General features: G+C 40.6%; 1 protein-coding gene across 1 annotated transcript in view; it reads right to left on the reverse strand.

Annotated features, from left to right (window-relative positions):
* lamc3 (laminin, gamma 3) overlaps positions 1–22373 on the reverse strand; it is a 128732-nt gene extending 106359 nt beyond the window's left edge. Inside the window, exons 1-2 of the mRNA XM_066659020.1 lie at positions 21675–22373; positions 11123–11427 (exon numbers count right to left, since the gene is read on the reverse strand). Coding sequence (XP_066515117.1) covers positions 11123–11427; positions 21675–22053 — 684 coding nt within the window. The 5' untranslated portion in view covers positions 22054–22373. The remainder of the gene's footprint in view (positions 1–11122; positions 11428–21674) is intronic.
* Between the last annotated feature and the right edge of the window lie 626 nt (positions 22374–22999).

Genomic DNA, 22999 nt, shown 5'->3' on the forward strand with positions numbered 1-22999 from the left:
CGATACCTAGTGAGGTGTCCACTCACTCCTCACATCTCAGTATATAATTGTTTGTAAACAATAAACGCTTGGCAACTCTGGTCAAATTCTGACAGTGAATGATCATTACTGAGAACTGGAAATAAACAAAAAAAAGAAAAGCCTAATGCTGGCTGCTCTATAGAACCTCAACAATACTTAACGTGCTAAGAAGTACTTGGATCTTCTAAGACTAGCTTCTAACATTAGCTTCATTGAATAGCTCTGCCTTACAGAGCAATTGCTAAATATGAGTGAGTATATATGTGGGAGTGAGATTGAATGTGTTACAACCCCATTTCCAACCTTGCCTCACATTTAAACACAACAAACGAGGACCATTAGAAAATGCAGACATCCATGAGTCCATCTTCTACCTACATTTTTGAGTTCAGAGCAGAGCCCAATGCTGCAAGACATCAGCAGATGTTAATGGATCATAGCAACTACGTGATATTTCTGCCCCAGCACATCAAAGGCATCTCTCCCTGCTGCAAATGGAGCATGCAGACATAAAAAAAGGTATAGATGTTTCTTATTCAGACGGCTTTACAATGAACAAGGCCAAGACGGGATCCCTGTCTCTTGGGATTTGGAGTTATCCATCTTAGAAAAGCTTGCCTGATGCCCTGGGCATTCACATTTTATATTACCAAGAGCTGATGATTAATGTACGGCACGGGAAAGTGAATTTGCCCATCTGTTTTGCATGTGCTTGCTACTTCTTAGCAAAGAATATCTATGTCTCATTTGAATAAGAAAGCCTGTCTCATTTGAATAAGAGAAGCTTGTTTTTTTTTTTTTTTTTAGGGCACACTTACAACGTCTTCAGAATATTGTTTTTATATTTTCTCATCCCTGCTGTTTTCAGTTAATTGCTACAGACAATGCACTGCATCTGTCCAAATTTTTAAGGCACCCTTTATAATTAGAGAATCTATTTATATTAAGGCGGCCCCATTGTGAACCGTCTACAAAGAAAAGCAACACATCATATTAAATTCTCTAGCGCAGCTACACCTAAGCCCTAAAGCCATGTTGCTCAATGGCAAATGTTGGCAAGAGGCAAAGGTGTTTTCTGAACCAATAGAGCATCATCCACTACCTCTGGGATGAGTAAAACTGGCTTTTGTGATACAAACCTAATCATTCAGCCTCAGTCCTTGACCTCGCTAGGTTCCAAAATACCAAGTCTAAAGCCTGGAAGGCACTTAAGAGAAGGGTACTGTTCCTGCAGCAAATGGGGACAGGCATTCTATTAATACACTTCATTTGAAATAAATCAATAAATAAATAGGTTGGATTTGGACCACATAGTATAAAATAATAGAAGTCAATGGACAGGTGCATCAAGATTTTTGTTTACACTAAATGACTGCTTGCTACAGATGCAGCTGCCAAACGTTAGATTAAAAAAAAAAAAAAGCTGCATTCCTTTAAGGCCAAGGTTGCAGTATAATCATCTCTGCCTTTGTTATTACCGTTAGCATGCCCAAGGCTTCCTGACAGAACAATCTGCTGTAGTAATCAGTCTCTGCTGCAAGTCTATTGTAGCTCAGAGCCAATCAGTCTCCAGAAAAGAAGCTCGGCTAAGGTGTGACAAAAGGCCATTCTAATGTCAGCGGGTATTCAAAGCGGCACTGGTGATGGCACTGTGTACCGAATCTACTCTTGAAAACATGTTTTTATTCAGTAGCATCTGTTCTCCATTTATGGGCAACTGTTTTAACATTTATAGATCATGTTTATTGAAGGAACACTGTAGGATCTGAATGCTTCACTGACTTGTAATAGGGAGAATACTTAGTAAATACATTATGACTTGACTTTATTCAAAAGACAGTTCACAGACACTAGGGTGCAACAAGAGAACTATCTTTAAGTGTCTTGCAAACCAGATGATTTCTCATAGTGGAGTAACTGTCCAGGTCTTTTCTCATCATGGGTGCAGAGTTGACTGGATGGCGAACTTGGAGCATTCTCACCATAATAGCAGAAGATACCGAAGCTGCAATCCAGGGAAATTTCTCACCATGGTAGCAGTGGTAAGTTTCCTGCAAGTCAGGGACTTTCTCACCAAGGTTGCAAGGTACTCACACTTTAGCAGTGTTAACTGGCCTGCCAGACAGAGAATATCTAATTGCAGTGGTGGAGCTAAGTAGGCCATGGTCAGGGACTTTCCCACAGCAGGAATACACTTGACAGGATGGCAAAGCAAGGGTTTTCTTACCATGGTATCAAAAGTGGCGAAGCATAGAGGTGCTTGTGTTATTGCAAATCAACCCCACTCAGCTCTACTTACTTTCTGGTCCCTGGTGCCTGGCTGGTTTTCCACTACCATGGCTTTCCTCAGAAATTAAGCTGGTGATGTTGCAAAACATCATCTCTAATGGGAACCATGAGCTTTGGAAACCACAACAATGGAAGCAGTAACATCAAGCATTATTTACTCATTGTGTATTTGTGTGTTGTTGTTTTTGGTATTGAACATGACTTAGGCACGCATCAGTTAATAGAGATAAATGTAGGGTGATTTTGTTGCTTGGTGCAGCATCAAGCTTTTGCTGGATGATTTCATCAGCCACAAATCCAAGGAGCGCTTGAACCTCTTCAAAACACCATGGTGAGATTTTATGAGCTGGCATTGTGCGTCCAATAAAAAACTAATGTGTTCAATACGGTAGCTTGGAAATTTTACAAAGTGCTTGTTTGTGTTGCAGTGGATGTCTGCATTTCTTCATGTTCGAAAAGTTTCTTCTAAAAAGCACAGTAGAGTTGAGTGGGTTAGTGTAGGAACCATGAAGTGGAAAAGCGTCATAATATTATTAATTAGTGTCTGCCCTCATTAAAATTCTTGTGGCTGAAAGTAAGCAAAACCTCACAACAGTTTTCCAATATTAAGCGTGGACATAATTAGATCACCATGGTTATTTTTCGTCCGCACACTAACAGCCAATTATGTCTTAGTTCAACTGATTACAGAGAAAAGAGAAGATATTTTATTTGCTTGGACGACGTAAATGTTTCTTCAACTTAAAAGGTAGAGAAGTGGGCTTGGGACTATAAGGTAATCAATAAATGAGACCAAGAGAAGTGAAGGAGTGCTGTTTCCTCCCTCAAGCTGAGATGCCCTTGAGCCAGACACCTGTTGGGATGGCTGCCTTCTTTTTCAATCCATTTTATTTTCACATGGCTACCAAAGGACCATGTTTTTCTTCACATTAGCTTTCAACTATGGAGTGCGTGCTGATTTAAGCCTCCTTCTGAAGAACCTGGTTGACTCGTGTAGACTTGTGTGTACTGTCAATCAGTTCTTTGGTGCGTAGAGACAGAAAAAAAGCAAGCATCACAGTGAAAGGCGCCACCAGCGGAGTGCCCTTGACTTGCAAAACAGCAAAAAAACATGACAAACCCAGCGAGCAAATTCTTTGACATTACAGCGGAGATAAGAGGGGCTCACATGATAACATTAAGCTATGACAGACACCAAGAGGGAGGAGAATGAAAGGAGGAGGAGTGTGGGGTGAGGAGAAAGATGCATCGATGGAGGGAGATGTGAGGAGTGATAGAGGAAATGAGGGACAGAGGCGGAGAAATGAGGGAGAAAAAGACTGATAGCAGAGAGGAAGATAGAAGGATGGAAAGACAGATAAGTGTGAGGATGTGCGGAAGGCGGCTTTTCTGTGGAATTGGGCGTTTAAGGCTAAGCCTTTAAAATCCCGTCTGGGTTTATAATAGAGGATTGCACACTGAGACTTGCTTCCTTCCATGGTAATGCGTCAAAAGTTACATGCAAAAGTTTGGGCACACTTGGTCGAATTGTATATTTTGTACATTTTCTATTTAAAAGTAAGTTAATTTCTTGCAGGTGGCACGGTGGCGCAGCAGGAAGTGTCACAGTCTCACAGCTCCAGGGACCTGGAGGTTGTGGGTTCGATTCCCACTCCAGGTGACTGTTTGTGAGGAGTTGGTGTGTTCTCCCCGTGTCCGCGTGGGTTTCCTCCGGGTGCTCCGGTTTCCTCCCACAGTCCAAAAACACACGTTGGTAGGTGGATTGGCGACTCAAAAGTGTCCGTAGGTGTGAGTGTTTGAGTGAATGTGTGTGTGTGTCTCTGTGTTGCCCTGTGAAGGACTGGCGCCCCCTCCAGGGTGTATTCCCGCCTTGCGCGCAATGATTCCAGGTAGGCTCTGGACCCACCGCGACCCTGAACTGGATAAGCGGTTACAGATAATGGATGGATGGAAATTCGTAATATATATGACCGAATTACCATATTCCATAATTTTTTTTTTACTTTTAGTCAGAAGACTAAGACTCAATCTATATCAAAATCAGCTGCCAAAATGAACACTGCTTGGGTTTAAAATAAAATTTAATTGTGCCATACCTACAATTTATATCACATTTTATAATTTTATAAGCAATTTATTCAAATCCTGGGCAGCCTGAAGGTCTCGGGGTCCTGGATTCGATCCTTACCTAAGGGTCAGTGTCTGTGAGGAATTTGGTGTGTTTTCTCTGTGTCTGTGTGGGTTTTCTCCAGGTGCTCCAGCTTCCACGACATCCAAAAACTGCCCTCATCTGATGTGTGAGTGACTTGGTGAGTGTGTGAAATAGTCCACAGGTTCGAGTGTGTGTGTCTATGTGTGTGTGTGTGTGAGAGAGAGAGAGACTGGGTGAGTGTGTGATGCCCTGTGATGGACTAGAACCCTGTCCAAATTGTATTCCTGCCTTACACCTTGATTCCAGGTAGTCCCTGGACCCACTGCAACCCTGGTCAGGATGAAGCGATTACAGAAGATGGATGGATGGCTTTGTAACTTATTTTCACTGAGAAAATAGACATATGAGACTTTTGCACACAGCTGCCTGTGTTTGCACATGTATCATACATTATGCCCCTGCTCTCAAACTCAATGAGAAAAGACAAGCCTATCTTTCTAATCTCTTAAGCATGGCAGAAACCAGCTTCATTCTAAGATAAAGGAATAGCCTCTTCTGCACACAATCACCCCAACATATCTCAGTGATAACAACAACATGCTGTTTCTGAATAATGGCACTTGTTTCAGACCCATGTGCGTGTATTTTCTGTGCTTATGTGTGTGTGTGTGTGTGTGTGAGAAAGAGATAGAGAGGGTTTTACATAGTATACTAACAACAAGATGCACTGTGTCCAAAACTTAATGGGGGTGTACAACATTTATTCTATTTATCACTCCAAAAGCAAAGAATTGAAAGAAATAGGATCCCAGTAAACAAGGAATGTCCCTGGACGTTCAAAATAGGTCTAAAAGTAGTCTGTCCGTCAAGGACATATTTTAAATGTCAATGGACGTCCAAAATCCATCTTAATAAGTTAGTTAAGTGGTGACCAATCGATAACGTCAGTGGACGTCCAAAACGCGTTTTATACAAGTAATTTATTTCGGGACCAATTAATAACGTCAATGGATGTCCAAAATACGTCTAATAGTCGTCTTTTCAATGTCTGTGTTTGGACGTCTTTTCAACTTTCATTTTCAGCCTTAAGAGAACATTGATTAGACGGCAGTCATTACGTTATTTCAACGTTGAATCAACGGCTAAATGTTTACTGGGATGCTCTCTGCACATGAGCCACAAGCACCATGCCCAATGCCAAAAGACTGAGCAGGAGGTTTTAAAGCCACCAGCAATGGGCTCTCTAGTATATCTGAATTAATCCAACATCAGTAACTGACATCCCCAGTGTTCTTGGGACTGATTGCAGTTGCCAAGTGTGGACAAATTACTTGAACTCCTTAACTTAAGAAGAAATGTGGGACAAGCTTGTGTCCACAAATGGCCAATGTCCATCCACATACATGTAGGTCATTGTTACAAGCTGAATGAAGCTCATCTTTGGTGGTCCTCATTACATTAGTCTCTAACAACATTGGTTACTTATCTTCGTGTGTCAAAACATTTGTGAGGAACCTTGGTGTTATTTTTGACCTCAGATTTGATAAACAAACCCATTATCAATGTGGTAAGGAATGGCTTCTTCCAACTCAGAAACGTTGTTATAATTAAGCATTTTTCTTTGTTATTCTGACATGGAAAAACATACTCATGCATTTATTTCTTCAAGATTTGACTACTGTTACTCTTTGTATATTGGGATTAATCAGCTTTATTACAGCTTAATCTTTATTACAGCGCTTACAGGTAGTCCAAAATACAGCAGTAAGATTACTGAACAGTAACAAAAACTGAGACCATATTACTATAGTCCTGGCCTCTCTACATTGGCTTCATGTCCAGTTCAGGATTCAATTTAACCCGATGGACCTTATCTATATAGCTATTCTGCTATTCCATTTTTTTTTTTTTAAATGCCTCTTTCAGCTGCATTTAAACAGTAATTATGTGACATAGCCATATTCAATATGTTGTTTTATTTTCTAAAGCCCCTTGGCTGCTCAAATATGTAATCACTTGAGGTTTTCATGCTGACCGATAATTTCATTTTTCTATAAATTGGTCATGTTTCGCCAAAATTTTACCAAACACCTGCTTTTTTTTTGTGTGTATATTTCTCAATGTACAGCCTTGAAATCATATTCCCACCTCAAATATCTTTGCACAGATTGTTAGTGTGAGGTGTCTGTTGGTTGAAAACATAAGCATTTTTGATGCTAATTTATTACATGACATGTTACTGTGAAATTTGTAGCATCAGACGGACTTATTTTTCTTGATATTCTAAGCTCTGGGATGTATGACTGATAATGTTCTGACAGTCACAGCAGGTCCAGACTTTCAGGAATTTAGTTCAGGGCAAATATGGACAATATCCCAACAAATAAACAATGGTTTGACACATTGGCAGTTTTCTCAGCCTCTTATAATAACAACAATTATTATTATTATTATTATTATTATTATTATTATTATTATTATTATTATCTTTTAAAAATATGATGAAATCCTCCTCCTCCTCCTCCTCCTCATCATCAGCATCATCTACTTTTCCGGTTCTCCAGTTCAGGGTCGCGGTGATATGATGAAATAATACTTGTTTATTTAGAATACCCACAATGAATAATTATTTAAGCTTTTTAGTTTATATTTGGTGATCTAATGCAATATTATTTGCAATATTTCACACTGGATTACTCCTAGAGGCTTCACAGCACCGTGATGAGAGTGCTATTTTTAGAAACGGCAGGATCTGCAATTTCTAATGGTATATGGAGCTCACACACCCATTCAGGCATTCAAGAATTATAAAACTGATTATATAAGTTATGCTTTTTACCCTGCAAACTGCGGAGTTCGGGTCACGTTTATTTGTTTTTATAGCACTTCATGGTCAAGCACCATTATATTTTAGTTGTATGTTCTATACTGCTACCACAGAGTGCTCTGAGATCTTCCACACAGAATGTGTTAACTGTTCCTAGGGCTTTAGAAGTGATTGTGCATTTGTGGTTTATGCTCAGAGAATATGGAATATCTCCCTCTATTCGTGAGATACCTTCAGCTGTTTTTTTTTAAATCAAGTCTGAAAACACACTTTTTCAAGCTCACATTTGAATAGTGAGGACTTGTGGAAAGCACACTCTTTTTCAGGTTTGTGTTTTATATCTTCTGTATTCATTTTCTTATTAGTATTTGTTCTTCTTACTCTCTTCTATGTAATTTACATTTTTTAAGATTTTGTTTAATAATTTCTACCCATTGTGTCGCCTTGTGAATGCTTTTATTAAAGTTCAATTAATCAATCAATCAAAATTGTATTTATATAGTGCTTTTCACAACAAAAAGTCATCACAAAGAAGCTTAACAGAGGTCCAGGTCCAAGCTTCCTATGAGCAAGCCAGGGGCAACAGTGGCAAGGAAAAACTCCCTCAGCACACGAGGAAGAAACCTTGAAAGGAACCAGATGTTCAGCACCTTGGTCAATTAAAGTTGTTTTGCAAGCATCCCCCCAACAGCACCACCAGATCTGAGTGGAGGATCATTTTCAGTGCTGCAGTGACACTAATGTGGTGATGACATGTTTGTGTGTTGTGCTGTTAGAAGTTGATCAGACACAGCAGTGTTTCTAGAGTTTTTAAATACCTCAGCATCACTGATGGACTGAGAATGGCCCACCAACCCAAAATATCCAGCCAGCGGCAGCCTGGGCAATGTCCATTGTCCAATAATAAAGACAAGATGACAACCAATATAATGTATGCGTGTGTGTGTGTGTGTGTGTGTGTGTGTGTGTGTGTGTGTGTGTGTGCGTGTCTGTCTGTGTGTGTGTGTGTGTGCGTGTCTGTGTATGTGTGTGTGTGTGTGTGTGTGTGTGTGCGTGTCTCTGTGTGTGTGTGTGTGTGTGTGTGCATGTCTGTGTATGTGTGTGTGTGTGTGTTTTGATGAATGTGTCGCATGAGGTTATCTTACCTTATAATAAGATTAAAATGTGAATGGTAATTTCCTTAAGAGTTGGTCACTGTCAATGTGCCCTTGGTGTTATCTTTCTAGTGATATTTCCTTTGCTTCAGATGATAGTTTTGAGTCTATCTTCCTGACTTTCTTCCTGTGTGTGTGTGTGTGTGTGTGTGTTTAAGGACTCTAAGAAAGAAGGTTGTTGTTTGCCTGAAGTGTGCTGAATTTAGAATCGTATTGGACAGGACACATTTCTGCCCTGTGGTCAGAGGCTACTTTGAAGGTCAGAGCAACTGGACAGAGATCATAAAGCTGTTACTGATGACATTCCCACAGAAAAAGCAGTATTATAAAGAAAATATTAGGTGTAGTATTTTATACTGCTCAGCTATACCATTGAAGACACCCCCTGGTTTCCACACTCACTGACCAATTGACCAGCCTCACTGACCCACTGATTATGTAGATGCACTTTGAAAGTGTTTAGTCAATCTGCATATTTTTATCCCCTTTCACTTTGTTCTTCAATACTCAGGAAGCCCACAGGACCACCAGGGAGGCAGGATTTAAGAAGGTGCATATTCTCATTGCTGCAGTGACACTGACATATTGGTTGTGTTTTAGTGTGTTAAACTGGTAAACGTGGATTTGACACAGCATTGCTGCTTGAGTTTTTAATCAGTGTTTCCTCTCAGAATCCAGTCCGTTAGACACAAATACCTCATTGGGCCACACTAGCAGTAGAAACTTCACACACACATACACACACACACACACACACACACACACACACACCTGATAACAATTATTGAAACGCACTGGCAGCACTTTACTTGAATACTCTTTGTTTGAGTAGGAGTTAATAAACCTTAATTACAGGTTTATAAGTTTAATAGACATGTATAAACAGCTTCTTACAGTTGAGCTCATGGTTTAAATGGTTTCCTCACCTTTAGATCTCTAGAGTTATCACTGTCATTTTATGTAATTTGCTTTAATTAAGAAATGTTATTATGTAGTAATTATCATATATAGTGAATAACATTCCTATTCAATTTCTAATGCATTGACACATTGTGTGACTAATTCTCATTTGTTTGGTTACCAGGAAATAACAAGAGAATTATTTTGGGCATCACACTCTCACCCAGTCTTTCTTACACTTACACCTGTGGTGAGTTTCAGACAGCCATCCACCTACCCATGGAGCTGTGGATATGGAGCTGTGGAACTGTGTTCTGTGGACTGAAAGAACACCGTCTCTCATATCTGATGCTTGTGATCTAGAGATAATCATTCATCATCCATCTTTTTGTCCTCACTAGTGCTCTGACTGAATGCAGTCAAAGCTTGTTAGCAAATGTAAGCAAAATAAGATAAGACCCTTAATAATAATAAATAATAATAAGTGCAATTTATATAGAACCTTTCACAAACCTAAGGATGCTTTACAGATTGTGTACATTTTTTTTTTTTTGAGAAGAGGAACGTTTTAAGCTGAGATTTAAAGGAAGACCATGATGAGCAGAAACGAGAAAGGAGAGATTGAGCCAAAGTGTTCCAAAGACAGGGAGCAGCTGCACTAAAGGATCTGCCACCCATGCTTGAGTGTCTGGTGTAAGGGACAGTAAGAAGTCCAGTGTTGGTAGATCTAAGTGTGCAAGAGGAGCGGTAAGACAGAATCAGATCAGAAAGATAAGCAGGTGCAAAGCTTTAAAGGTAAAAAGAAGAATTTTATATTATATCCAAGAAATGACAGGGAGCCAGTGCAATTGCTGGAGGACAGGTGTAATATGTGAAGTTTGCTTGGTAGATGAAATAACTCTAGCTGCAGAGTTTTAGATGCATTGGAGATGGTTAAGTAATTTAACAGGAAGGCCATAGAAAAGGGAGTTACAGTATTTGAAAAAAAGGCATTGATCAACATTTTGAGTCAGTATCATTAAGTATGTGGCGTAGTCGTGCAATGTTACACAGATGGAAGAATGCAGTTTTAGTGAGAGACTTGATATGAGACTCAAAGGTGAGTATGGAATCAACAAGACAGCCTAAGTTCTTTACAACCTGGAGTGGTTTGACAGCTGTACCATCAATGTCAACACAGAAATGTGAAACATGAAAAAGTGGTGATTTGACATCTGTTTTATCAGCGTTGAGTACCTTGATATCAAAAGAAGTGTTGAATGTGCTGTTGTCTACAAATGTTTGGACATATTGTGTATAAAGGTTCAATTACTTTGAACATTTATGGTGGAACTGCAACATGTATTTCAAGAATATCAGAAGTTTTAAACATCTGTTTCCAAGACACACCAACACATGTGTTTAGACATGTGCATCTGCCTAAAACTGCTCTTACTGGTGAATCAATGCCTACCTACAAAAAGAACCAAGAGCTTTCAGAAAATGTTTGTAAAACGTTATATCCAGAGCAAATGATGGAGAGGGTGAAAGGTGCAATGAACATATAACCAACCACACCATCGGCGCTCTATAAACCCACACTTCACGCTCTAATTGAGATGGAATACAAGGGGCATGTGGCTCTCAAGGTGAATTTGTACATATTTGACTAAATGGACATTCCCGTGATATCTACAGTATGTTCTGAATATAACTGACACAATTTGTATTAAATATATTCCTGGCAAATCTTCTTCTTCTTCAAATCAGCTTCTAATTGACAATAGACTGTACACTAACCTGTAGAGCCACGCTCTGGTCAAAGTTGTAGGCGCTAGGTCTTCCCTCCAGAGTGGAGAATGCTACGTTGCCTCCTGTTAGCGGAGAGATGTCACTAAACTCATCCGTACAGAGCGCAGTCCTCTCCTCCTCTCCGGGTCGGATAAAGCCCTTCAAATCCTTCCTGTAGGTTTTTCGACAGGAGGCGCTGTAGAACTGGTACGGTTGCCATGGTGATGTCTCGTCCGTACGCTTGTAGATGGCGAAGCTTTCTGGACGGCTGGTGTAGAACTTCAAGTGGACATAGGAGATCTCAAAGGCCTTACCTGCCAACAAAACAGTTCTTCAGTGAGAGGTTGTTTTCATTTTTGTTTTTGAGTAACAGTTTCGACTCTACTGGAAAGGTCTTGGAACAATGGGTAATGTTTTATAGCCAAAATCTGTCTCTGTTTTCTTTTAAAGTTGAATAAAGTTGAAAAACTTGTGTCAAAGGATGACTGATATTTCCACAGGCAAACTAAGGCTGACTCTTACATGTCTCCCTCCACCCTATGCAATGCAGAGTGATGGTCATAAAATAATGGGGTCTGGACTCATGTAACACATGAAATACCTTACTGTAAATCAATTTATATTCAGCTACAAGCTTCACACCTGTCAAACCTGTGCATTTATGCTATTACCCTATGAATCTTAAGAGTTATTATCTCTTAAGTGAACTATGTAGGGAGTATGCCATTATTTGAGACAGAGCCCAGACATATATTGACTGACACAGTTGAACTGAACAGGGCTCTGTTTACAAATGTGACCTGGATAAATGGGTCAAGACTCTTTACTTCTATCTAAATGAGAACTAATATGCCAAGATCCATTTAGACATGAAATGTTTTTTAAAGGACCATAGTTGTTTACAAAACCATTGTGTAGATTGTGTTCTCTTCAGAGAACAGAGCTGAAAGGTTTCACATGCCAGTGCTTTGAGGTTTTATACTTTAGCCTACACTTAATCTAAGGGCATTAACCTTAGATTCATGGACAACTGCTCCAAAACATCCCATCTCAATCACTGAGGCACAAAATCTAAAGGCATACTTATTTAATGTCCTACAATCCATTGTTCCAATAAGCTCTTGAACAGTTACGTCTTCAGCCGACAGCAGCCTTCTACCAATTTAAGTCCCCAGGGCCCAGAGTCCACACACAAATGAGCAGCAATGTTCAGTACAAATGAGCCGAGCAAGGGCTTCCTTAAATACCTGGGAGCAGCTACAGTGTTCTACTGTCAGATTAACTAGAGTCCAGAAATTAAACCACTGAGGAAAGCAGGAGGGTATAGAGCTATGTGTAGTGTCATAGCTCCACTGACCACACAGGGACATTTTGTAGTTCATTTTGTTGCTCTGCATAATTTGTTGGCCCATTTTCAACCTGTACTTCAATAGTCAGGACTCTCACAGGAATGGTGATGTGTGTTGTGTTGGTACAAGTGGATCAGACACAGCAGTGCTGCTAGATTTTTTAAACACGGTGTCCACTCACTTTTCACTCTATTGGTCATAGTCTTCTAGACCATGGTCAGAAGAAAAGTATGAGAATGTGTGGACGGTTGCTTTAATTCAAGAGCCTTTGAAGAACCATGTTTTTTTTAAGAGTGTATGTCCAACCTTCTCCTTAGACGTCTGAGAAGGTTTCACGGAACATCTGCACCTCTTCATCTTTTCATGAGCCCTGCTGTGAGTGTGTCAGACGTCTCGCTTTATTTTGCCGCCCGTCACAGATTGTTATTGTTAGCCATGTAAGAAGTGTAAATAAAACATAGTCGGCTCCGGTTCCCACGTCCAAGTGGGAGGCCATAGGACAATGACAGCGGGACTGAGACAGATCCAGAACTTGTTGATGGGGTCTGGTCCATTTCCTGTTTGTGTTATTATACTGAAAGTATGAGCTTATGCACTAGGGGGTGCAAACGAGAGAAGGTTGTTTGAATGTCTTGGATTGAATGGAGTTAATGTGGATTTGTGAGGAGATGCAGCATACCTTGATGAACAAAAGCTCATGTGTGGCTGCTCCAGAGACCCCCATTTTGTCGGTCAGTGCTTTTATTTATGGATAGTAGTCTCACTGGGATTAAACCAGGTCTTGATTTGCCAATGCTGAAGTATAACCTTAGTGTGCGTTGTATGTTGTTTCCATTGTTTTCTCCATGTATTCTGTTCTACCACCTAAACTATAGCTGCTGTCTCGTGGTCCACTGGGGGTCTTGGCCATGATGAATAGGGCAAAGTGATACTAACACATTGTTCGGACAAAACAGAAGTAGCAAAGTTTGTTCTAGACTCTAGAGCTACAACAGAGCATCAGCAGTAATGTACTAAAGCAATAAATCATACATTCATTCAGTCATTTTTCTTCTGTAATCAGCTCCATATCCTTTCAGACCCATAGTGTCCTAATTGTAAAAGTATGCACACAAACAGCTGTGGATGCCTTCAGATCTGAAGCAATAGTGAGGCTTGATCTCCTCTCTTTCACTGTGTACCTGATGAGGACATGTTTGGAGGTCCACCAGGTCTTGCGTGGTTGTTAAGGGTTCCAATTTCTCTTATCTTTTAGTCATTATTAAAATTCCAGGTTCGGAAAGCTGAGGTTCTGCAACCAACTACAACCAATTTCCTGAATTCTGCGCTACTCTTGAAAGGAGGGGAAGAAAAAGCCTTTATTCCAAAAGTTTCAGACTAATTACTAATGTATGAAGGAAGGAAGGGGGCGGATTGGTCGAGACAGGGGTGGGGGAGAGAGAGGTTGGGGAGAGCAGACGGACAGAAGAACAGTGGCCTATGATCATGAGAATGAGGCGGCGGCAAGACTCCACAAGGAAAAGACAAAAGGGAAGAAGAGAGAAAGCCCTGTCTGATTTGAAGAAGACAGCCACAAGCGTACGACAGAAAAAATACACTCAATTCAGAGTTAAAGTCTTTCTCTCTCTCTCTCTCTCTCTCTCTCTCTCTCTCTCTCTCTCTCTCTCTCTCTCTCTGTCAGTAACACTGCTTTTTGATGGTATTTGATAGTGATCTGTCACTCCAGAGAACACTGATCCACTGTTCTACAACCAGTGCTGTGGTACACTTTAAAAATCCCAATTTTGACCCTTTAAACCATGGCATGTTTTTCCTATGAAGAGATAAAAAGACCCCCAGCACTTGACAGACACTGCCATCATTAAAGTTTATGTTACTGAATACGATCAAACCTTCACAGCAATGTTCCAACATCACGTGTAAAGCATTCCCAGAAAGGTGCTTATTAATAACCTTGCTTTCAGAAAGGACATGGACAGAGCGGGTGTCCAGATACTTTCGGTCAGACAGCTTGTGTGTACAGCTCGGCTAGAGAGGAGAGGTAGAACAGAATGAAAAGAAATGATACGCAGTGGACTTCTGTTCACTTCTGCAAGGACACAGTCTGACATTCATGTATCTGCGTGTGTGTGTGTGTGTGTTTCACTGGTTATAGTCAGTTATATATATATATATATATATATATATATATATATATATATATATATATATATATATATATATATATATATATATTCCAATATATTGCACACCCAAAAAGCAAGTCCCCACAATGGCATGAATGTAATCCACGCAATGTCCTCTCAATGCATGGAAACCAACACTTTTGTGTGTGTGTGTGTGTGTGTGTGTGTGTGTGTGTGTGTGTGTGTGTGTGTGAAGTCAATACTGTAGAAGACGCTGCAGTAAGAAGAGTAATATTTGTTTGTCATGAAGTGGATACACAGACTAAACCGATTCCTGTGTGTGTGTGTGTGTGTGTGTGTGTGTGAACTTCATTCCATCTGCCCAGACTCAATATTTACGGCTGACCCACTCAGGAAGCTGATATTGTTTGTTTTATGTCCGAAGCTGAAGGGAATAAGCAGGAGAGCAGGTAATAGCAGCAACAAATCACTCCCATCCACCAGTCACGGACATGTTCGGTTGCCAAGAAATTCAATAATCATCTATCTCAGAAGATGTCCAAACTCCATCTGAAACAGGGGCTTCATCCTTGTTTGTGCTGAGCTGGAAGGAGGGGACAAATTCCAAGTTTCACAGCCAGGTCCAGGCCTCATCTCGGAGAGTTTCAAAGCCTTAGGTATACAGATTTTGGCTTGTAGCATAAACGTACAATGGGAAAATATGGGAAAAATATTAATTGGACACTTAAAGAACTAAAAATTATTTTACGACACTTTCACAGTCTTCAAAATCCTCCAAATATGAAGATGTTGTTGGAGGAATCCTTGGTGAAGTGGTGGTGACAGAAAAACACATCTACACACACAAGACCAGACAAGGGAGCACTGAAACCAAGGAGTATATATATACACAAGGAACACCTGAGAAGAATAACCATTTACAAATTCCAAAAGAGACACAGGTGTGAACATTAAGGACAAGGTGGGACTAAGACTAGGGCAGTGACAAGGGAGGAGACAGGAACAATACAAATCAGGAACACATGACAGGGCAAAAGCAGAACACTGATCCTGCAACTCCGAGAGTGGAACAGATTTGTGAAAATAATATTTTTAGCTGTTCTGATTTAGAGCCGATCAAACTGGTCTTTGTTTGTAAATGTGAGTGACTTTCTAGTCAGTATCAGTCATAATAATAATGATGTCTGCACCCAAATGGTAGGCTTTATGTCAGATTATAAATCCATTTATATTCAGCTATATACTGCACTCCCTGTCAACTAGTGCACAGTCTGGGTGTAGTAGTTTTACTTTATGTTTTTTTTGTGAAGTGCGCTAAAGAATATGATGCTATTTTGGGGCTGATGTTGGATGTAGCAGGGATCTGTTTACAAAAATGACATGGACATATGGGTCAGAGTTCCTCACCTCTATAGTTTTATTGTCTACAACAAGACCGCAGGATTAAGAATGTGTTTAGCCCCAGCCAAAGTTCACTGGTGGCCCTTGGCTTCTACCCACTGTCTGCAGTCAGAGCTGGGATCCCATTATCTGCAGCCTCTCTGGCAATAAAGGAGGAACAAAATGAGGAGCTCACTAAACTTTCTCAGAGCAGGTCTCTGTGCCTTGGTGAGCTGGAGCTATAAATGTGTAGCACTAGGCTAGGGCTATTATTGGCTCTACCATGCACTTTTACCACCATGTTAAGCATGTTTGGGGGTCCTAGAAAGGATTTCAGGCCTGAGAGGGGATATAATACACATATTAATATTTTCTGAGATGTTTTTACATTCACTGCTCAAAAAAAAAAAACTCCCATTTCCACATCATCTCCACTCTGTTTACTAGGCACTAAATATGGCACCATCATGTCATTTGACCAGGGACCCCCTCTTTCACAAAATCATGTCTAAGAGAGAGGAAATCAACTGTTGACCCATATAGAGGTCCTCAGAATGTCAAGAAGTATATGGGTTTCCACAGCACTGACAGATCAAACAACCTCAGGTCAATGCATGTGGTGTACGGGTTGCCAAGCGTGTTCTTAATCCCCCTGAAAGATTCAAAGGCCTTGCGTGGCATCTGTCCCTCACATGGCTTCCTCAAATGTTGTTGAAGGAAAACCACAATGAAAACCAGATGGGTGAACTATCCTTTGAAAGTGTGTGTGTGTGTGTGTGTGTGTGTGTGTGTGTGTGTGTGTGTGTGTGTGTGAGTGTGTGTGTGTGTGTGGGAAAGACCTGACCCGAATACTCTGCCACCAGACCTCTGCTGCTTTTTGTGTTTGTCTTCTTCCTGATAGTGTTTTGTTTACCACCCCCTCATGCAGACACACACACACACACACACACACACACACACACACACACACACACACACACACACACAGACACACAGTTTGAGTTCTGACCCAAATATAATGTGTGTGCGTGTTGGGTTTTGAGCATTCTCAGGACATAAAAAAAATGCTATTTTGTTGCAAAACCAGACAAAAGCAAGTCTAGACGACTTTTTCTAACCATCTTTTTTTTTTAATTCAGAAAAAATAAACACATATTTCAGAGAAAAAATTATTAGTTACTAAATATCAATGACTTCCAGCAAAATCTCCAATAAGTAAATATGTTATTTTATGATCACTAAGCATGCTCCCATCCATTGCTGGCTCTGTTTCAGTAAATCCACACTAACTCTCATGTACCTGAAAAAGTGCTACAGAAACTGTGTGGAAACTGTTAGCGATCGCAACAAAAACATTGTAATTTCCAATGTTTTGGAACTTCCATTTATGTTTACAGTAATATTTAGTTCAGCATTATGTTTAGGGTTTGGATTATTTATGCTTGGTTGCCAGATATTCACATTAACATCCAGATCTATTATAGGATACATACATTTTTTTTCCCCTTACAAGCCTAATAATCCCAAACAGACGCACTCAGTGATCTGTTAAGGTATGGACTCCGGGGAGGCCAGACACTAGCAGTTTCCATGTTTGATTTGCAAACTATCATTTTGTTTTTATTTCTTTGTCACAGTACTGGCTCATATCTTCGTCCTTTCAGACTCTTGTGTTGAGGTGACTTGTCACTAAAATTAAAAAATAAAGGAGGTCACAGCTATGAAACGAGAATTCCTCCTGTGTTTTAGAGATGAAAGCTTTTAGTGCTGTTTATCAAAGGGGGTTATTTTGGTTGTCTACCAAGTGTCGCATGGTTGTTAAGACTCCCACTTTCTTTCTGTCTTTTAATTATGAAGGGCATGAATTAATGAAGGGTGGACTCTGACACATTTCCAAGACTGTATAACGATTTAAAGTCCTAGCTTTGTATATGAAGTGTGTGTGTGTGTGGTCGGTTGTGTGTTCCTGGCTAGGCCTAGGATGTAGTTTGTTTGGCTTGGAACCTAGAGAGGATTCAGCCTAACATAGACCCCCTACTGCCATCCGGGGATCAAACGAAAAAGTGAATACTGAGAGAGAGAGAGAGAGAGAGAGAGAGAGAGAGAGAGAGAGAGAGAGAGAGAGAGAGAGAGAGAGAGTTTCCTGTTCTGACATTATTCCGCTCTCGGCCCCAGAGCTGTCATTCCCTTCAAATCAATAGCGGCCCACTGCCAGATGATATTCCTTTTTTAAAGCCAATATTATGTTCTTCACTTCCTCTCCTGTCGAACACATGACATTTAACGGTCTGTCATTCCCCTCTCTCTCTCTCTCTCTCTCTCTCTCTCTCTCTCTCTCTCTCTCTCCATTTCTGTGCAATGCTAAATCACACCAGCAACCCCCACCACCGGCAGAATTCCAGAAGCTGTCAGAAGAATTCCTAGAGAGTGATCCGCTCCGTTCGCCTTTGACAGATGTTCTGAGGCTCTTCCGGACGGCGAGGTGTCGGCCTCCTGCCGATCTCTCTCCCTCGTGTGAAGATCAATGGGAAGGAATCAGGGCATGTGTTTATGAGTGAGGTGGATAATGTCAATGGGAGCAGAAGCAGATAAATCAGAGTAGAGGATAATGTAATTGGTAATCGCACACTCTAAAGCAATAAATACCATAGCAACCTCCCACTGGCTTCTTAGTGACCACATGGAAAACTTTCACAAATCCAGCACATTCATATATGCCTTTCTATGGCCATGAGTGACTGGACAGGTGTTTTAAATGTTGAAGAATAAAATATTAGAGTATAGGGAGGGTGCAAAAAAATTAAATCTATAATTCTAAGAGTATGTTTTGGCTTTTTTCTTTCCCACATGCCAGCAGATTTGATGAGGGTTCAAGACTTGAGTTTTGTGATACTTGCAATTGTACCCCCCTGACTCACAAGTATGCAATCAGCAAAGGTCTTATTACCCACCGATTTGGTAGAAAACGTTTTCCAATCTCACGCTGGACAATTTTCCGTTACCACCGCTTAACTAGACGATTCTGAACAAAAAAAATATAATAAATAAATAAATAAAAATAAATAATAATAAAAAAAAAAATAATAAAAAAATAGAAAAAGTACACAGGGGGGGGGGGGTACAATCATAGAGAAAAGTTTGCAGTGATGTGGTAAGCTTGGAAGGCATTAGATTCCCTGAGAAAGAGGTTCCTTTTATGGTTGTCTGTTTTGCATTGAATGCTGCATAACACAATGTGCCTTTTTCAACATGCCTTGCCACACAGACATGGACTGTCATCTTCAGGGGAAAAGCTCTGTTTAAAGCATTTTAACTGTGATTTAAAGAAAGTCGATGCTCTCTTTCTTATGCTAAACATGTATTTCAGGGATGCATTTTTTTTTTGTCTGAATGCCTTTTCACTGGGAATGGAAGGATTTTCTTTTGGAAAATAGAAATGCCAGTCTGTGGATGCTTTAGCAGAATTTGGACCCACTTTGATGGGAATGTGTTTGATGGACATGCCTTTGTTTGACATGGAGACACGTTGTTCCAAGCTTTGTGCATCTTGGGTCAAGTCGATTAAGATGTCTGTAGATGCTCTGAAAAATCTGATAGAGTGTGTGTCGAGACATGTAAGGAAGCAGTCATGCTGCTGACTTAATGGCCTAGTACACGATTCTGTAAACATGGCCACTCCTACATTGGGGGCACATTCTATGGTTCATTAAATCACATTATTAAAAAACATGAAAAAAAAAAAAAAAATTTTGGCACGTGAACATTAGTAGGGGGGTCTGGAGCCTACCAACCCACGCACTGTGAAACAAGAGCACCAAGTCAGTTTTTTGGGCTGTAAAGTCAATAAAATTGGGATAAAACAAGCTGTTCTGATCTGTTGCTCTTCTTCTTATTCAGAGTTGGCCCGCCTTCTCATCTGAGCCTCTCCAATCACAGTGCTGGATCTGCTTTTGCTGGACCATCTACCGGGCCTGCCTAGCTTAGTGACTGACTGTCTGACTGACTGACTCCCAATGTTGAAACATGCATGTGTGAGTAAATACTTAGTTCAGTCGTATTTCACAAAGAGAACTTAAGGTGGCGCTACTACACTGTCTTTTGTTAGTTCAGCCATATTTCACATTTTGTTTGGTATGTTTCCATTGACATGAACTGGTCCACGAACCAGAAAAATTTGTTCCCAGCTGGAACCAAAGAACAGTATGTTCTTCGGCTGGAACTGTGGCTGAATAATAGGAAATAAGAACATGCTCTGTTTGTATGTTTCCGGGGCTGCGTTTGGCACGACACCATGTGCGTAGCCCAGAGCCTCAGCTCGGCATTGGTTAGTTCACAAGCTCAGGAGGTCCACTCAGCAGCATTTACACACATTATAGGAGGACTGCTGAATTTATTTTGTGTCTTATGTGTATGTCTTTGTGGTGGGGAGACATTTTGTGGCGTTAGTGTGTTTATAAAACTCCATATAGCGGCGCATAGCCTCATTAAACTTCATGTGTCTTACTCTAACCAGTTACATTGAATAAATAAGTAATTGTAATTCTTAAAATCAGCAAAATGTTCTTGGCCTTGTTTGTTCTTTGGTGGTAGAGCATCTAGAATTTATTCTGAAATAAATGAACAAGAAAAACACTGATGCCGGTGTTATATACTAAGAACAAAAAATTGTGCTCCTTCTTTCATTTCTGCATTCATTACCTGCCCTCCATATTTTCTGTACAACACACTCACATAAAACCCCATCTAAACAAAGACATTGATATGATGCACCAAAGCTTCTCCAGACCTTCCAATGACAAGGGTATGTATATTGGGCTTTCCTGTTTTAGGAAAACCAGAAACATCTCTGTGTCAATGGATTTCTTCACATTAAAAGTATATCATAATGCAATCAGTTTAACCACATCAGAGAGTAACTACAGTTGCTGCATCTCACCACATGTACATGCACACATCTACAATTCCAGGAAGATCCCAAGAAATACTAACTTGGCCCAGCAGTCCCCAAAATAAAGGACGACAAAAAACAAAAAACACAAAGTTGCAGTCAGCTTGTTTTCTTTTCCTCTCAAAATGGGTCACATCTGTGCTGTTCCAAATGGATGCAAGAGAATGTAAACTGGCTCTCTCCCTTCAACCATCCAAGGGACGCAAAAGACCCCCCAAACACTTTCACGTAACTGCACATCTGTTCCAACTGTCCGGCAGAGGCAAAGTGGAGCTTAGCGACTGGAGCTGTGGCTGTGCATTTGCTAATGTTTAGGAAAATGATATTATAATATTAGCCGCAGTGTTCTCAGGTATTCTCATGTCCAAATATTTAGGAACTCTCATATTGAACATGTCCAACTGTTTATGCACAGCTTCACTGAAAAAGATGCAGCTGCAATGAGTCTAACATCAATAAATCTGCATTGGGCTGTTGAGCAGTGAAGGTTGGGGCACCATCCCATACTTTTACGATGAGTTAGAGTGGTGTTTGTGATCCAGAACGAGTCCTGACATCATTAATATTCATGGGGCTAGAACCTATCAAATCCTTGTAACATTGTTTCAACATCTGGTGCAAAGCTTTATCAAAAGATGAAGGTATTTCTGCAGCAAAGAGGGACTAGGAATCTTAAATTTAGAAGAAACCAAATGTGAGTAGATTGACAGACTGACCCCGTTTAGAAAAGGTCTTACCTAAGTGTAGAGTAAGGTTGACCGAGTTGGGGTACTGCACTCTATAGAACATGGATTGGCTTTGCCACCAGGTGGGCTCCTCATCTGTGTGGAAATCCGTCAGGAAGGTGGAGTTGTGATTCGTTTCAGGATCAGACGCATCACAGTGGCGACACGATCTCGTGGAGCCAGCTTGCATACAGTAGTCCTCAGGTGGAATCCCGCAGACATTGGAAACTACGACTGTACGATTGAAAGCTGCGTTCTCGAATTTTGGCATACAGCGGCTAGGTTTCCCTCCCTCTTCATAGCAGGAGTCCATTGCGGCATGAATGAGGGAATTCCAGAGGAAGACAACGAAAATGAGAGAGAGAGAATTGGAGAATACGGTGCAATACATGACTATTTGGGGATAGGGTACTGGAAAAATTAGTTTTGATGCTGGAGGAAGGTCAAAAAGTTACAGAAAATTGCCTCAAAAGCATAAAAACAAAGGATAGGTTGTAGACAGCATTCTAGTTTTCTGGTCAGTATGAAGGCACCTTGACATTCATGCAAATCCCATTCAAACCCATTCAATAACAATGATCACATGCAACTCAGTAATAAGAAGTTCTCCACACACTCAAGGACATGCACAAGATCATAGAAGAAGTCCTCAAAAATGTCCTCAAAGTCCTCTTTGTCCTCTCATATGGAGTGCTCCCTCCTCGTCGCTCGTTTTCCTGCAGACTTCAAAACATGTGTTTCCCCTTGAAGCAGCCGTCTGGGCCAAACACACACAAGAGGAAGGCCAGACTCAGAGAGAGGTGGGGTCAAAGGGGGAGTAGACTGAAAGAGGAGGGTCCAAATTAGGATAAAAGTAGATGTTCATATGGATGGAATTAAAATCGACGAAGGGGTCACTCTAAAGAGCACCCTCTTTTGGAAAAGTTTGGTAATGCAGTTGAAGTATAGTTGAAGTATAGTGTAGTCATTTTGTTACTGTGTATACACTGTGGACAACCCTTCCTCCTCATCTTTAAGGCTTAGGACAACCATAGAAACACTACAGAGCTGGTCTTACTTAGGTCGTGGATTACATTTAGCACTGCAGTGGCACTGGCATTTTGGTGGTGAGCAGTGCTGAGAATGACCATCCAGGTCATACCTGCTCTATGGTGCTCCTGTGGGAAGTGGGGTAAAGAGCAACAGCTGAAATACAGTTTGTAATTACAGACCTAACAACTGTACCTATATGGTCAGTGGTGTTGAAAAAATGGACAATGAGTGTAGGGACAATATGCTTGGAATTGTGTGCCATTAGCCTTTGGTCAGTGCCTTCTGTTTGCCACATGAAACTTTGC

This window comes from Hoplias malabaricus, chromosome 2 (genome assembly GCF_029633855.1).
Source record: "Hoplias malabaricus isolate fHopMal1 chromosome 2, fHopMal1.hap1, whole genome shotgun sequence".
In the NCBI taxonomy this organism is placed as follows: Eukaryota; Metazoa; Chordata; class Actinopteri; order Characiformes; family Erythrinidae; genus Hoplias; species Hoplias malabaricus.